The 16,557-nt window shown below is 46.4% G+C and overlaps 1 protein-coding gene across 4 annotated transcripts in view; it reads right to left on the bottom strand.

Moving 5' to 3' along the window:
• Nucleotides 1-448: 448 nt before the first annotated feature.
• lzts2a (leucine zipper, putative tumor suppressor 2a) overlaps nucleotides 449-16,557 on the bottom strand; it is a 179,659-nt gene continuing 163,550 nt past the window's right edge. For 3 of the 4 annotated variants that reach the window (XM_052027695.1, XM_052027694.1, XM_052027693.1), the window contains 3 exons: nucleotides 13,037-13,534; nucleotides 4,139-5,008; nucleotides 589-2,827 (listed from right to left, as the gene is read on the bottom strand). In XM_052027695.1, the coding sequence (XP_051883655.1) occupies nucleotides 2,126-2,827; nucleotides 4,139-5,008; nucleotides 13,037-13,495 (2,031 nt within the window). In that variant the 5' untranslated portion in view covers nucleotides 13,496-13,534 and the 3' untranslated portion in view covers nucleotides 589-2,125. Of the gene's footprint in view, nucleotides 2,828-4,138; nucleotides 5,009-13,036; nucleotides 13,535-16,557 lie in introns of all 4 variants that reach the window. The other variant, XM_052027696.1, reaches the window with a different exon arrangement.

The following is a 16,557-nucleotide window of genomic DNA, read 5'->3' as shown; positions in this document are numbered from 1 at the left end:
GTTGTTGAAGAAGCCTTTGCTCATGTTTCATCTTATGGCTTGCTGAACTGAACTTTAAGAACCATTCCTGGACTTGGAGTTTGGGACTTTGCCACACACACACACACACAAAGAGTTTAGTTTTGGGGTTAATGTTCAAGGTTTAACATTTTTACTTCTAACATACTAACATTTTTACTTTTATTTTTCTTATTATCATAAGTAGTGATTAATAAAATAGTTTTTAACACTGAATCATGACTCAGTGTGTTTCTTTGTTGCTGGTTCGTAACATCATTTTCACACTCGCTCTCGTCTTACACAACAAGCTCCTGGGCTCTTACCTGAAGATGATGGTTGGCTGTGAGGCTCTGAGCGGAGATGTATATGGCTAAATTTCTTCTTCACGGTTAGAACTTTGAATAGAATGGAGTGCGTATCATCAAAAATGAAGCAAGATGGCTGGGGTAGGGAATAAACCAGTATTATAATTTTCTCAAGCTTTCCAAATAAAACATTCGTGTATTGCTGTGATACATGGATTACCAACGTTAGTTTTGTTGTGCACAGCAGACAGACAAAATCTTGACACTCCGAGAGCTTTTTATTTCAATCCATGAGGCAATATGGTTCTCCCCTTGAATCATTCTGCACCGATTCCCCAAATCTACATCCCCCTCCTCCACTGCACCGTGACAGAACCAAACTCTGCCCCCAAGTTGGTATGATGCACCACGCTGCCTCTGTTGGAATTCCTTAGGTCAGTCAGTTGGAATATAATGGGCCGGCACCCACACCAGCGGCGGTACAGTCGGGGCCACTGCTTGGGTGCAGAAGGAGATTGAATCAATGGCCTGCAAACTAGGCCCAAGTCTCACTAAGGTCAGCTGAGGGAACTGTGGGAGGCTTTCTGTTTCTAAGTAGCTTGTGGGCTGCTTCCAGAAAGAAGCCAAGCTTTTGCATAGCCACTAACCCTTCCTTCTGGCACTTGGCAGTGCTATGTCCCAATGTTATGCAAAAATATGGAACACCTGGTTGGGGGCAACAGGACGATGTTGCCGTTACAATGGGAATGGGCGGAAATTTCAGCCAAACAAACTGTCCCAAATTCTCTTCCTGACATCAAGTGCAAAGGGGTGAAAAGATGGAGGAATTGTCTTTCCCGATCCCATTCCTCTCTCTACCACTTGCTCAGGGTCATTGTGATGATGGGTTCCCAGCTCAATTGCCCAAACCAGTCTGGCTTTGTCCTTGTGGAAATTAGGGATACTGGTTTCTGAAGTTCGGCTTTGCATAATATTCACTCTCTGTCTGTCCAGGTTCACCCGTGGCTGTAACGTGGACAGGTAGTAAGCAATGGAACCCTGATAAAAGTAAGAGCCCAGATACAAACAGCTAGGACAGATGATTTGGTATATTAAAATATAAATCTGGCAGAAAAATCCAGTTTCCTTCTATCCAACAAAGAAAAGGAAATCACCTTCATCATTTCATGCCATTTTGTAAAAGATGCTCAGAATCGTTTTACAGGAACAATTCTCAAAATAAAGAACGTTTTCAAGTTTTTATTTTATAGACTTCCATTACGAAGAAATGCATCCCACACAATTTACTTTTGGATAACTGCTTCTGTTCCTTTCTGAAACTATCTTCACCCGCAAGCAAAATTGGTCACATTTGCCTTAAGCTTTAATGATAAATGAGCGGCAATGGTATTGGCCAACTATTCTTGGGAAAGGTCAATGACAGCTCTGGTACATCTAGTATAATGAACCATCTATCATGCCAATGCCTTCTGCTGGTGTTGTGTGCTGGTGTACTGTAAATATTTGCTGAGTGTTTGCTCACTGGTGTGGTTGATTTCACTGTTTTATTTCAGTTTATCTCCCTAAATTCACATTGCAAAGAGATTGGAAAGCACTTCATGGGAACATCAGAAGACTTCCATGGAAGCAACAATAGATTGAGATGTTTGAACGTGCCTAGAGAAAGATTATGTCAAAGCAGTCACACGTCCTTTTATTACAAACATTGGAAATAAACTAAATCAGCTTAGAGAGTTATGATTGTCCATCATGTCTGCATTATATTTATCTAACACAAAAATTTGGCAAAGGTGGTTTTGTCCTTTATTAAAATCATTTTTTTAGATTTCTGTTGCCGTGATCTCATCAAATCGAATGTCTTCGTTTCGCACTTCAAGGTCATCTAATTCCCTGGCTTCCAGTTCCAGACTGAGTTGCCTCATTTCTCTCTCCAGCTCCCGGTTCCTCCTGTACATCTGGATGTAGTTGTGCTGGAGCTGTTTTTGGTACCTAATCACTTTCTCCTTCTCTCCTTGCCACGTGCGCCGCTCCACCTCAAAGTTCTGCAGCTGAGTCTCGCTCCTCCTCCTTTCGTACATGAGTTCAGCCCTCAGCTTTTCCATTTGCTGTCTAAGGCTCTGTTGGTTGTCTGCGTTTTGCCGCTGGACCTTGGCTTCGTCGCTCTCGTACATCAGGAAAGCGTCCTCCCGCTCAGGGTAGGGACCAATTGCATGTCTCGTGTTGCCCAGAGCTTCCCTCAGGCCAGTGGTCTCCTGCTCCAGCTTGCCCACCTTCTCCCTTAAAAGTTCAGCCTCATTCTTCTTGCGCTGAAGTTCGTTCTCGCACACCTCCAGCTCCAAGGTCTTGGTGTGGACCGAATCTCGGAACTCGTGAATCTCGTCCTCGTGGTCCTGTAACTCGGCTCGTATCTCACGGAGCTGTGCTTTCAAGGAGACTATTTCATTGCTCTTCATGGCCAGATCAGCCTGGGAGTCTTTTAGCTGTTGCTTCAGGAGCGAAATCTCCCCGGACTTCTGACAAACCTAGAGGTCGGGTGCAACAACAAGAGATAGATCAGTTTGGTAACTATTCCTTCTACACTTCCAACCGAGTTATGATTGCCCACCATGTCTGCATTTCACTTCCATTTGGAAAACTAGGTGAAGACTGAAGCCCATGGGGCAGTGATGCATTAGAGTGGGAAAGAGGAGGACAAAGCAGCACGAATGTAATATATAGCTTGCAGAGAAAAAAAAAGGCCAAGAGCTTGGGGAAAAGACTAAAGTAGGGTAACGGTAGTGCAGAATCTAAAAGGAGAACACACTGTATGAAGAACTGGAGAATTGAAGAGTATCAGCAAGAGAGAGAATGACAGGAAAGACAGAAGGATGACTTACAAAGAAAGGGAGATAGAATCGTGCCTTGCTGATTCTCCAGGACACCAGAACTTTCTTACAGTGCTTCCTAGCGGAGTCTGAGAAGCAGTGGCAGAATTATAAAACCGGTTGTACGATCAGTGACAATTAAATGTATTTTTTTTCTTTTAGGAATTTACATTGTTACAGGCCATCCCTGGATAATGAACAGGTTCCATTCTTACAGGTGTTCGGAAGTCGATTTTGTTTGGAAAATACACAAAGCTCACTCGACATAGTAACCATACCTCCACAGTGTTGTAATGAATGGCATCAAAAGTACACCAGATTGATAAGAAAGAACAATCACTAAAAGTGGAGAGAGAGGGGAAAGATGTACTTACGTTGGAATTTAATATTATGGGAGCTCGTTCATATGTAGGAGTGTCATATGTAGGTGGGCGCCCGTAACCAGGGAAGGGCCTGGAGTTGTATCTCCCCCCCCTCGTCACTCTTTCCACAAGCCCTTTCCATTTTCCTATAGCCCCACTATGCTTCTGCCTCACAGCCCCTCCACTTCTCCACCGCCCCACCCACTACCCCTCACATTACACAACCCCTACACCCCCCATCCCCTGCCCCTCCCACCCCAGGCTGCTGTGGCCCTGGCTTCATGCCCATCTCCCTGGAGTGACACTTGAACTCCGAGCCTCCTGGGACAGGTCGATGCCTGCAGAGCGCGGTGACAGTGGGTGCCTGCCCATTTCCCATTGGGTCCCTGTCACCGTGGTGACCGTGGGCGCCTGTCTATCCCCCATTGGGTCCCTGTCACCGTGGTGACCGCGGGCGCCTGCCTACCTCCCATTGGGTCCCTGTCACGGTGGTGACCGCGGGCGCCTGCCTACCTCCCATTGGGTCCCTGTCACCGTGGTGACCGCGGGCGCCTGCCTACCTCCCATTGGGTCCCTGTCACGGTGGTGACCGCGGGCGCCTGCCTACCTCCCACTTGGTCTCCTCAAGCCGCGGCCCCAGCTCTGTCTGCTCCTTCTCGATGGAGGCGCACTTCTTCTCGAGGAGCTCGCGCTCCTGCAGCAGCTGGGTGAAATCCTCCTGCAGCTTCTTCTTCTCCTGCTGCAGCTGGTAGACCTGCAGCTGCAGCACTTGCTGCACCCGCTGCGCCTTCTGCGAGCTCTGCCGCAGCTTGCCGGCGCAGCTCTGCCGCAGCTCCTCCATCTCCTGCTCGCAGCGCCGCTGCTTCTCCTCGTAGATCTGGCACAGGGCCGCCTCGTTCTCCTCCAGGCTCTCCCTCAGCTGCCGCAGCTCGGCCTCGCGCTCCCGCAGCCTCTCCTCCAGCTCCCGCACCACCAGGTCGTGGCTGGCGCCGGGCGAGCGCTCGCCGTCCGACAGCGGCAGAGCGCGGCCGCTCAGCGAGGCCGTGCTCTTGCTGGAGGAAGAGCGGCCGCTGTCTGAGTTGGACAGGCCGTTCAGTGAGACGGCGCCCCTCTCGTGGAAGCCTTGCTGACCTCCGCCTCCCTCCAGGTTGATGTGCCCCGTGGAGGAGCTGACCACCTCCAGCTGCTGGCTGCAGCCCGTGCTGTAGGTGGGCAGGCTGGACAAAGAGTTCCTCCCAGAGTCCGACAGGTTTCCTGACTGCGCGCTGCTCCGGGGACAACCGTAGCTCTGGAGCGAGTTCCGTTTCTCAGCACAGCTGACGGACCCCAGCGAATTTCCATTGAAGACGATATTTAGGCTCCCTTGACTGTCCGACAATCCATTGGTAGGACGGGGAACGAGGTACTGGACAGAGTTCCTGTTCTTGGGCATAACAGGCTTGAATGCTGTTGGCCTGATCAGGTTTTTCTCAATGTTCTGAAACACAATCGGATATTAAATCACACAAGGAAGATCCAAACAGAGAGTTCGCTCATATGAACATTGAACAGTACAGCACAGGAACAGGCCCTTCGGCCCACGATATCTGTGCTAAATACGATGCCAAATTAAATGAATCCCTTCTGCCTACACGCTATCCATATCCCTCCATTCCCAAAGCCTCCGAAACGCCATTAGCGTATCTACTTCCACCACTCCCCCTAGAAGCCTGTTCAGGCACCCACCACTCTGTGTGGAAAAAACTTGTCCCACACATCTCTTTTAAACATTCCCTCTCTCACCTTAAAAGCATGTCCCCTAGTATTGAACATTGCTTCCCTGGGAAAAAGATTGTCTACCTATCTACGTCTCTCATAATTTCTGAAACTTCTATCAGGTCTCCCCTCGGCCTCTGACCCTCCTGAGAAAACAACCCAAGTTTGTTCAACCTCTCCTTATGGCTCATACTCTCTAATCCAGGCAGCATCCTGGTGAACCTCTTCTGCACCCTTTTCACAGCCTCCACATCCTTCCTGTAATGGGAAGACCAGAATTGCACACAATACTCCAAGTATGGCCTAGCCAAAGTTTTATCTAGCTGCAACATGATTTCCTGACTCATATACGCAGTGCCCCAACCAATGAAGGCAAGCATACTATACACCTTCTTTACCACCACCCTATATAATTGCATGGCCACTTTCAGGGAGGAGATACTTTCATTTCAAAAGTGGACAGCCTTGCATTTCTATAGCGCCAACACAACAACAGGACACCTTTCACCATTTTTGTAGCAACTGCTGCAAGATAGGCATGCAGCAGCCAAGTTGTGCATAGCAAGCTCCCACAAACGGCATTTCAGCTAGCCCATCAGCTTCTGAGATGTTTATTGACAGGACCATGGGAAAAGCCTTCTGCTCTTCTTGAAAATAGTACTATGGGATCTTCGACATCTGAAATAGCGTCTGAAAGCTGGTACCCTTGACAGCGCTGCACCCTCTTTGTACTTCAGTGAGCATCGCTGTTCAAAGTCCCTGGAGTGGAACTTGAACTCACAACCTTCTGACTCAGCGGCAAGTGGGCTACCTCACTGAGCCACGAATGGAACTGAGGAAAGGTGAAGAAATGATTGTGATGATGATACAGTCAACAGACACAACTAACACGACACGGCGCTAATAATTTACACCTCCCGTCTATCCCCACTACAAAAGAGAACAGCAAAGCTTTGGTAATGTTCCCTTAAGCAGTCAGTTCCCTTTTAATACCGAATGGGCCTTGGCCAGCAATGGCCTATAAAACAATACCAGGCTCCGGGAACAGTCAATAAAAGGGAATGCATCAATCATTGGTGGTTGGCAACCAGTGTGCAGCTGACTGAAGTCATTACAGCCATTCATGGTCACCCTCCATAGGGGATACAGCATGGAAATAGTCCCCTCAGCCCAGTGGTACACACTAACCATTAAGCACTCCCATTTATACACATAGGGTCATAGACCTATATAGCATGGAAAGGCTCTTCAGCCCAACTTGTCCATGCTGACCAAGTTGCCTAACTGAGCTGGTCCCAGTTGCCTGCATTTGGCCCATATCCCTCCAAACCTTTCCTATCCATGTACCTGTCCAAATGCCTTTCAAAAGTCATAATTGTATCCACCTCTCCCACTTCCTCTGACCTCCTCCGACACTAACGCACGTTATTCTCCCCACATTCCCATCGAATCCCCCTAAGCACGAGTGATAATTCAGAGAGACCAATGAACCAACCAACCCACATGCCTGGTGACGTGGGAGGAAACCGGAGCAGCCAGTCACAGGGAGAACATGCAAACTGCACGCTGACAGCACTGGAGGTCAGCATCGTACTCGGGTCACTGGAGCTGTGAGTCAGCAGCTCTACCTGCTGCACCACTGGGCTGTCCCCATGCCGTTCATTTTAAAACAGATCAACGTTACAGAAATAGTACATAGAGGGGAGAGCCTCAAGACAACTTTTCTTTATTGGGTTAGGGTTCTCTGCATCCTTAACCTAAACCATCAGGCTTCTCCATAGTACCAGAAACTCAGGCAAACTTCTCTCAGTTGAGCTCAGACCAAGATGACCCTGGAAACCCAGTGTGTGCACTGCAGTATTCGGAGGTAACCACCTCCATAAAGTAACCACCTACCTCACACTTTACGGGCAAGAGAGTACCCCTTGATGCGGTCTGCTTCCCCCTCCAGCCCCCCAGGAGCACCTTGTAGCTGAAAGGGTCAGTGCATTATGTAAATAAATGCTGCTTAATTAACAGGAGATAATTCAACTCGGCAGGTTCAGGCCAGATCTCAGGGGAGCAACCCCTTTATTCCCATTATATCCCTGTATCCGACAACTTATTCCCTCTTCCACATACCCATCAGCTCTCCTTTGGCTATAGAGTCAGAGTCACACAGCACGGAGACAGGCCCTTTGGTCCAACTTGTCCATGCTGACCAAGATGCCCATACCACTTCCCCTGGCAGTTTGTTCCATACACCCACCACCCTTTGCATGAAGCAGTTGCCCCTCAGGTCCCTTTTAAATCCTCTCACCTTAAACCTGTGCCCTCTGGTTTGTGATTCCCCAACCCTTCTTTTTGTCATTGACCGACACAGCAGCTCTTTAACCTACCACCACGCCTTTGGGATGAGAGAGGAAACCGGAGCACCCAGAGGAAACCCACGCAGTCCTGGAGGGAACGTGCAAATTCCACACAGACGTCAGGATCAAACCTGGATCCCTTCATTCAAACGCACCTGCTGCAATGAAGCTTCTTCCCAGTTCCAAGAGCAGACTTTTGTATTGTGTTAAGTAGGTCAGAGCTCAAACTGCTACCATAGGCTAGTCTGGCCCTGCACTGAGCAATTTAAACCAATACCATTTTATCACAAGGCTGCATTAGCACTGACATTTTTGGCATTACTAAATGATTGGGCAACGGCAGATTGGGCAGAAGATTAAGAGGATGTGAAAGAGTTAATGTTACAAGATTCACAGAAAGCTGCTAGTCCCAGCTGATTAAAAGCAACAGCGAACATTTAGCCAACAACTGCATCTCTTTCCAGGGAGTAAGTGCTTGGAAAAAAATTCTTGATAATTACCACAAGCACTTTGACAATTCAATAAATGCTGGGAAGAAAGTGGGTGACATTTAATGTAAACAAATATGTAAACTGCAGATGCTAGAAATCTGAAATAAAAGCCAAAAGAAAAAGATAGAAATGCTCAATAGGTCAAATCCTGATGTGCTGCAGATTTCTGATCAAATGCCATCAACCTGAAATGTTAACTTGGTTTCTCTCCCCACCAGTGCTGCCTGACCTACCGAGTGTTTTCAGCTTTTGCTGATCATTTTAGATTTCCAGCATCTGTGATATTTTTGTTTTATTTCAGTAATTCCTTTATACACCTACAATTATTCTTTGAAATGCAAACCCTCTTATTAATCTATTCCATGAATTGTGCCCCAATATTTATTAGAAAAATCATATGAATGAGAGAGAGGGCAAAGGAACACAAAGAGAGAGCGAGCGAGAGAGAATGTGTGTGTGAGGGGAAAGAGAAAGAGTGTGAAAGAACGAGAGAGAGAGAGAGAGAGAGACATGTGATGGAGAGAGCGAGAGAGAGAGCGAGAGAGGGAAATGACAGAGAGGACAACAAAGTGAGAAGCAGAGCATCAGTGGGAGATGTAGATTCAATGTCAGGCTTTTGTTATCGTCTGTAAACCATTCCAAGGGCTTCATTTTTGTGGTTCACGATGCCATCCGTACTGGATTAAGTTACAGTTATTTACGCACTCCCAAGGTTCCATACATAGTGAATTTTGAAGGAAATATATAATTCAAAGCCAGGATTTTTTTTTAGAAAAGGAACATCAGAATGGCCTTCGGGATCCTTGGTTGCATTGGAAATAGCACCTCTTGCTGGAGCTGTCTTTACAATTCTCTTCCAAACACTGCTGGCACTTGGCAATGTTAACAAAACACTCATGGGTCTTGTAACATCTTGGAGTGAATGTTATCATGTAGAAACTTACAAGATATTCCCTCGGCTGCTAGTTTAACGAAGGTGTTAGCCCATTTAGAATAATAAAGTGGAAAGAGAACTTCATTCAAACTCCCACTGATCCTCAGTGCCAGTTTGGCTGAGGTAGCGGGACATTTGCCTGTGAATCAAACAACTGTGGGCTCAATCACCACTGCAGCCTGTGTTGAAGCGGTGGGCTTGGTGGGGCACTTGAGTGGCAGTGTGATGGTAAGGTTGCTGAAGTATCTACAGTGCTCCCAAGCAACCTGGCAACCTTACAGACTGTCCTCCAAATCAGATTCCAACCTTGAAGTCACACTGGGGAGACCTACTGAGGTAAAAACTGGGAGGACAACTTGCTGATCATGCAGATAGGTGGGCCAGCAAGTTCTGAGGAAGACAGAAAGAGCCTTTAAGAGGATACAGATAGATTCAGTGAATGGAGCAAGAAGTTGACTCATGATAATGTGGGAAAATGTGAAGCTACTCATTTTGGAAGGAAAAATAAAAATTATTTAAATGGGGGGATATGTTGGATTACAAAGAGATCTGGGTTTCCCTGTACATGAAACACAAGAAGTTAGGCATACAGTAAAATAATAGTTAGGAAGATTAATTGGATGTTGGCCTCTATTGCAAAGGGCATTGAGTATAAAAGAGTTATGATGCAACTTTACAGGATGCTATTGAGACCACACCTGGAGTATTATGTATACTCTGCTCTCTCTATTTAAGAAACAAGTTACCTGCATTGCAGCCAGTGTAGAGAAGGTTGATTTACAGTCATATATTTGTACAGCACACAAATGGGCCCTCCAGCCAACCACATCCATGCCAACCTTTCTGCCCATTTACACTAATCTTATTTGCCCACATTAGGTCCATATCGTCCTTAAATGCCTGTCTAAATGTCTCTTAAAACTAGTGACTGTATCTGACTCCACCACTTCCTCTGGCAGTGAGTTCCAGATATCAACCACTCTCTATGTTAAGAATACTTTCCCCTCAAATCCCTTTTAAAGCTCCTCCTCTCACCTTAAACCTATGCCTTCTTGTCTTCGATACCCCTATTACGGGAAAAAGCTTCTGACTATGTGCCCTATCTACGTCTCTTAATATTTTATATACTTCTATCAGGTCACCTCTCAGCATCCCTTGCTCCAGGGAAAACAAACCAAGCCTATCTAATCTCTCCCCATAACCAAAGTCTTCCAATCCAGGCGATATCCTGGTGAATCTCCTCTGCACTCTCTCCAGTTCAACCATACCCTTCCGATAGTGTGGCAACTAGAACTGCACACAATGCTCTAAGTGCAATGTAACGTCCCAACTTTTATATCCTATGCCCTAATCTATGAATGCAAGCATGCATTTGCCTTCTTAACAACCCTATCTACCTTACTTGGCTTCATTGTAATGGGCTGACGTACAAGAGTGCAAAACGTGAGAAGCCCTCAACCCTGCTCTGCAATTCAATGTCAATTGTCTGACCCTGTGCCCCCAGTCCACTTCCTCGCCAGATCCCAGATCCTCTGACTAAAACTTTGGATGATATGAATCAATCTCATTTTCTCCTCTGAGGGAGGAAATTCCAACCCTCTATGCAAGGAGATTTCTCTTCACCTCTGTTCTAAATGGTTGACCACTTATGCTGAGACCATGCCCCTTAATTCTGGCCTCCCTATCAGTAGGAAGCTGCCTTATTGGCACTCAATTTGCCGATCCTTCTAAATGCATCATAGTGTTTTTCATCTAGATTCCAACATCTGCAGTCCTTTGTTTCTCATGTGGTTATAAAAGTATGGACGTTACGCCGCATCTATACAAAACACTGGTTACGTCGCACTTGGAGTATTGGGATGTGGGAGGAAGCCCATGTGGTCACTGCAAGAACATACAAACTCCACACATATTGTACTGGACATCAGAATGAAACCTGGAGAGCTGGAGCTGTCAGACAGCTGAAATGCCACTGTCCTGTGCCGAGTTTGTGACTGAACCTTATTACACTTGGAAAATTTGAGTCATACAGCACAGCAACAGGACCTTTTGGCCCACTGTCCATACCAAATATCAAGCACCCACCCACACAAATCCCACCTTTTTTTTTCCTTATTCTAGCATTAAGATGACTAATTTTATTTGTCTATTGTAATTCTATTGCATAAATATTACAAAATATATTGGACTCTTTTGTATTTTAATCTTGCATGAATTGTATACTGTGCTGTTAGAACTGTGTGCGGTTTTGATGTCTGTATCCAATGAAGGCTTTGAAATCAATGTAATGTACTCTCTCTCCATTGGTTCCTGGGATGCAGAATTTATACTATGAAGAGTGATTGACACAACCAGAGTTTGGAAGAATTATAGGCAGGTGCAGGGGAGGTGACCGTTTCGCAGAACACCTGCGCTCTGTCCATAACCGTGATCTGCATCTGCCCGTTGCCAGTCACTTCAACTCCCCCTCCCACACTATCACTGATATGTCAGTCCTCGGCCTCCTCCGCTGTCAGGAGAATTCCAAGCGCAAACTGGAGGAATAGCAACTCATTTTCCGTCTTGGAACCTTGCAGCCTAACGGCATGAACATTGAATTCTCCCACTTTAAGAAATCCCCTAATCCCCACACCCCCCCACCATGCTGCTTCTTTTCATCTCTTTCCTAGCCTCTTTCTTTTTTCTACCCTTTTTTCCTCCTTACATTTGACCCACCCCCCGGTGGATCTGCCCTCCCCTCCTCCCCCGCACCTGCCTATCACTATCTCTTACCTGCATCTACCTACCACCTTGTGCCCTCCCCTCTGTTGTCCACCTATCACTGCTCTGTTTTTCCCTCCTATATATTGGGCTTCCCCTTTTACGATCTTCAGTCCTGAAGAAGGGTCCTGACCCGAAACGTTGACCGCCTGCTTTTCTCCACGGATGCTGCCTGGCCTGCTGAGTTCCTCCAGCATCATAGTGTTTTTCATCTTTTATAACTGCATGTTGGTTGCAAGGTTAATTCTTGACTATAAGTCACAACGATGCCAGGTGGGTGGGAAAATCAGTTAATGAGCATATATAAGAGAATAGGTTATAGGGAAATATGCAGTAGAATGGGATTGTTCTGCAAACTGGCATAGACCTAATGGGCTGAATGGCCTCTTTCTATGCAGTAAGGGAATACGAGAATTAAAACTCACTAAGGACTCATACAACAAAGAGTAACATTCCCAAGGTGTTTTACAATCAGGCCAGTTGGTAAATACCTGACCCTTCAAATTTTAGAACATAGAACACTATTCGGCCCACAATGTTGTGCCAACATTTCATCCTGCTCTAAGATCTATCTAACCTTTCCATCCATTTCTCTGTGCAGTCCAAGGAGAGGGTGCAGAGGAGATTTACCAGGATGCTGCCTGGATTAGAGGGCAAGTGCTACAAGTTGGACAAACTTGGGTTGTTTTCTCTGGAATGGGGGAGGCTGAGGGGAGACTTGATATGAGTTTTGACCTGATAAAATAATGAGAGGCATAGATAGAGTAGACAGCCAGTATCTTTTTCATTGTCTAATACTAGAGGGATGCATTTAAGGTGAGAGGGGGAAGTTCAAAGCAGATGTGCAGGGCAGTTTTTTTTAAACACAGAGAGTGGTGGGTGCCTGGAATGCATTGCCAGGGGTGGTGGTGGAAGATATGATAGAGGTGTTTAAGAGGCTCTATGCACAGAATGGAGGGACACGAGTCATGTGCAGACAGAAGATGTCATTAGCTTAATTAGTTTGGCACAAGATTGTTGGTTGAAGAGTCTTTTCCTGTGCTGTACTGTTGTATGGTCTACGTTTGGAATGATCTGTCTGGATGACAAGCAAAACAAAGCTTTTCACAGTACACGTGACAATAATAAACCAATAGCATGTGCGAAGGCCTGTGGCCTTGAATATGTAACACAGCTCACTGCCATGTTCCCAGGGAAGGTCCTCAATGTTATCTTACCTTCTCAAGCTTGCCCGACACCGGAATTATCTTTGGAGGAGGACCCCGGATGTTTCCATTGACCGACTTTCCCTCCCGCAAGTCCTCGGGATCACTGCAAGGACTGGCAGGCGACTCTATCATATTCCAGCCTCCATTGCGTCGGTCGTCTTTTAAGTGTGCATAGTTCCCATGCTGCTTCCTGGTCGCCATTCCACCAATGCAGTCCTGAGAGTAGCCATTTTTTAGGTGCCCATCCTGTTGCCTGAAAATGTTCTGTATCTGGCTGGTTTTGCGACACTTGCTGCTGTACTCTGTGGCTTTGCAGTGCTTGTCATGATAGTTGCGTCCCGAGACAAGGCTGCCAACACTACCCATGGTGCTCGGCAAGGCTGGCGATGGTGCAGAAGTCTGCAGGCTCGTCCCACTCTCCGGACTCTGATGCTCAGAAGCTATGGGCATCGCTTGAACCATTGCCATGGTGATGAACTGTCACAATGTCCACTGTATCTGGGGTCCCTGGCAACCAAATAAAACACAGAGAGAAAAAACATGTAGTGAAACACAAAACCTGTAAAACATATACACTTAGGCTTTTCAAAACTTAAAAAGGCCTTGCACTTATAATATGAGCAGACATCCCAAAACTAATGGTGTGCATGTGAAAACAAGTAAGCCAGAGGTGCACAGCAAGATCCCACAAACAGCAAAGTGGAAACAGCCTCACAATCTGCATCCCAGGAATATTGGAGGAGGGTATAAATATTGACCAGGAAACGGAGGGATAGCACCCCTGGTCTTCAAAGTGTTGCTAAGGAACCTATAACATTCACCCAAAAAGGTGGTGGCTCTCTAACTTCTGATCCCAATGGTGACACTTCAGACAGTGCTGCACTCTCTTGGCACTGCACTGGTTGCTTAGCCTGGTTCCTGGGCCCCAAGTCCCTACTGGAGTGAGAACTGATTCCATAATCTGACCGTGTGACAAGAATGTTACCCTACTGAGCCACAATGGACAAACAAATGATTGACATCTGGAGAGTGCACATTGCACTGCTCACTATGAACCAGAATTCATCCCAAAATCATCAGGCTAACTCTGCATGGAGTCAGACTCAGAGTTATCGAGAGATACAGCACAGAAACAGGCCCTTCGGCCCACCAAGTCCATGCCAGCCACCAACCACCCATTTACACCAATCCCACACTAATCCCATTATTTTCTCCCCCCACATCCTCATTATCTCCTCCTCCCGCACCCCCCACCCCCCACCCATCTCCAGGTTCAATCACTCACCTACACACTAAGGCGATTTGCAGTGGCTAACTAAGTTACCAACCCACACGTCTATTGGATGTGGGAGAAACCGAAGCAGTCAGAGGAAGAACATGCAAACTCCAAATAGACAGCAGCCAAGGTCAGGATTGAACTCGGGTCTCCGGCACTGTGAAGCAGCGGCTCTACTAGCTGTGCCACTGTGCCATCCAGGGGGTGGGCTTCAGCAACATCAGCCCAGGTTCCAACACAACCGATGGAATTAAGCCGCTACTACACCATCTACCGTCAGTCAATGCAACTAGTCCTGCCAAGGCAATGGGGGATTTGCCTCGGTAGCAGCATCTATCTCCTGACAACAAACTCTCCTGGAAAATAAAAATAGTCAGGTTCCCCAGTTAGACCCCAGAGTTCCCAGCAGAACAAAGTGATACCATAATTTTGACAGGTCTCTTGAAGTCAAGAGGGATGAGAAAAAGATTCAACCAAAGTTTTAAGACTGCAGCTCCATGGCCCTTCGTTGGAGGACATGTCCATCAGACACAGATGGGAACGAGTTGGAAGACCTTTCTCAAACATGACCCCCTGTTTCTTGACAATCATCCAGGAAGGGCAAATCCTGTCAAGAAACTGATGTGACCAATGAAGTAAGGCTAGGAGCTGGTCGTGGCACACCCATACTGGTACATTCTGTTCTGAGGCAGACCAGAGTAAGGAGTCCTAACCACGATACCTAACCTGGAGTACGCAAGTTCAAAACAGGTTCTGTTCCTGAATGCTGACATCCCTGAGCATGCCAACCTGAAAATGACCTTATAAAATGCATTCTGTTTAAAAGAAAAATACTTTACTGGTAGAAGACAGGCAGTTGATCAGGAAATACATTGGCTTCAGGGTGACATTTGGTGACATCACATACAAGAGTGATGCAATCAAATTGTGCTGCCTATTGTGTAATGCTGACCAGCTTTATTGTAAATAGGTCATTGCTGGGACTTCATGACGAAATGACCAAAGCTGGTTTAATGGCTGACTATTTTAATATATCTTTTTTTTAAGATATCTTTATTAGTCACATGCACATCGAAACACACAGTGAAATGCATCTTTTGCATAGAGTGTTCTGGGGGCAGCCCGCAAGTGTCGCCACGCTTCCGGTGCCAATATAGCATGCCCGCAACTTTCTAACCTGTACATCTTTGGAATGTGGGAAGAAACCGGAGCACCCGGAGGAAACCCACGCAGGCACGGGGAGAACGTACAAACTCCTTACAGACAGCAGCCGGAATTGAACTGTAAGGCGTTATGCTAGCCACTACTTTCCATGTTTTCTAAATGATTTGTTAAGATATTAAATTTGTTTGCTTGACAAGGGTGGATGCAGGGAGGATGTTCACTCCAGCTGAAGTGGCTAGACCTAATGGGGTCACAGTTTCCAACAAAAAGAATCAGACAGTCAGTACAGAGATGAGAAGAAATTTCCTCACCTAAAGGCCAGTGAATCTTTGGAATTCTCTACCCAAGGGGACTGTGAAGTCTCAAACAATCAATATATTCAGGACAAAGATCGATAGATTTTTAGATATTAAGGGGTATGAGGTTAGTGCAGGAAAGTGACACTGAGGTAAAAGATCAGCCACAATCTTATTGAATAGCAGAGCAAGCTGAATGAGTACCGCTCCTTCTATTTCTTATGTTGTCCCATGGTCCTCCCTCTCATCCCAACACTCTCACACACAAAATGCCATAGTAATAGGAAATGGTGGGACTGAGTAATGAATTAAAGCCTACAGTTCGATGGACTTGTGGTAATGACATCACGACCCATTAATTCCACTGGGAGAATGTCATTGCTCACCAAGGTCAAGGAGCGTGGGGATTGCTGATGTGTTGAGTTTATTGCCATGACTGTCACAAAACAGATTTACTCTGGAAGGACCCACTTCCTGACCTACAGCCAAGAAACACAGATCAGATCCTTCTGGAATCTCAAGGCTTCAGTCTAAAGGGCTGACTTGAAGACAACAGGTTGTTCTCTTTGCCTGTGGTGTCGTTCAATTATCTCAATTAGACTACCATCACATATAGAATTCCCAGGTGGGAAAAGAGGTTCCGTATTGTACAACATTCCTGGAAATGGGCTTCACATGTACAATGGACTTAATCCTCCAACTGGACAAGGTGGCATCCCGTCTTTGAGTAGTTGTGCAGAGAGAATGGAAGAACTTGGATTCCACTGTCTGGTCCTCTCTCCTTCTGGTGGCAT

Source organism: Pristis pectinata, chromosome 12 (assembly GCF_009764475.1).
Source record: "Pristis pectinata isolate sPriPec2 chromosome 12, sPriPec2.1.pri, whole genome shotgun sequence".
Taxonomy (NCBI): Eukaryota; Metazoa; Chordata; class Chondrichthyes; order Rhinopristiformes; family Pristidae; genus Pristis; species Pristis pectinata.
Note: the sequence above shows the minus strand (reverse complement) of the source record. Positions and strands in the feature narration are given on the sequence as shown.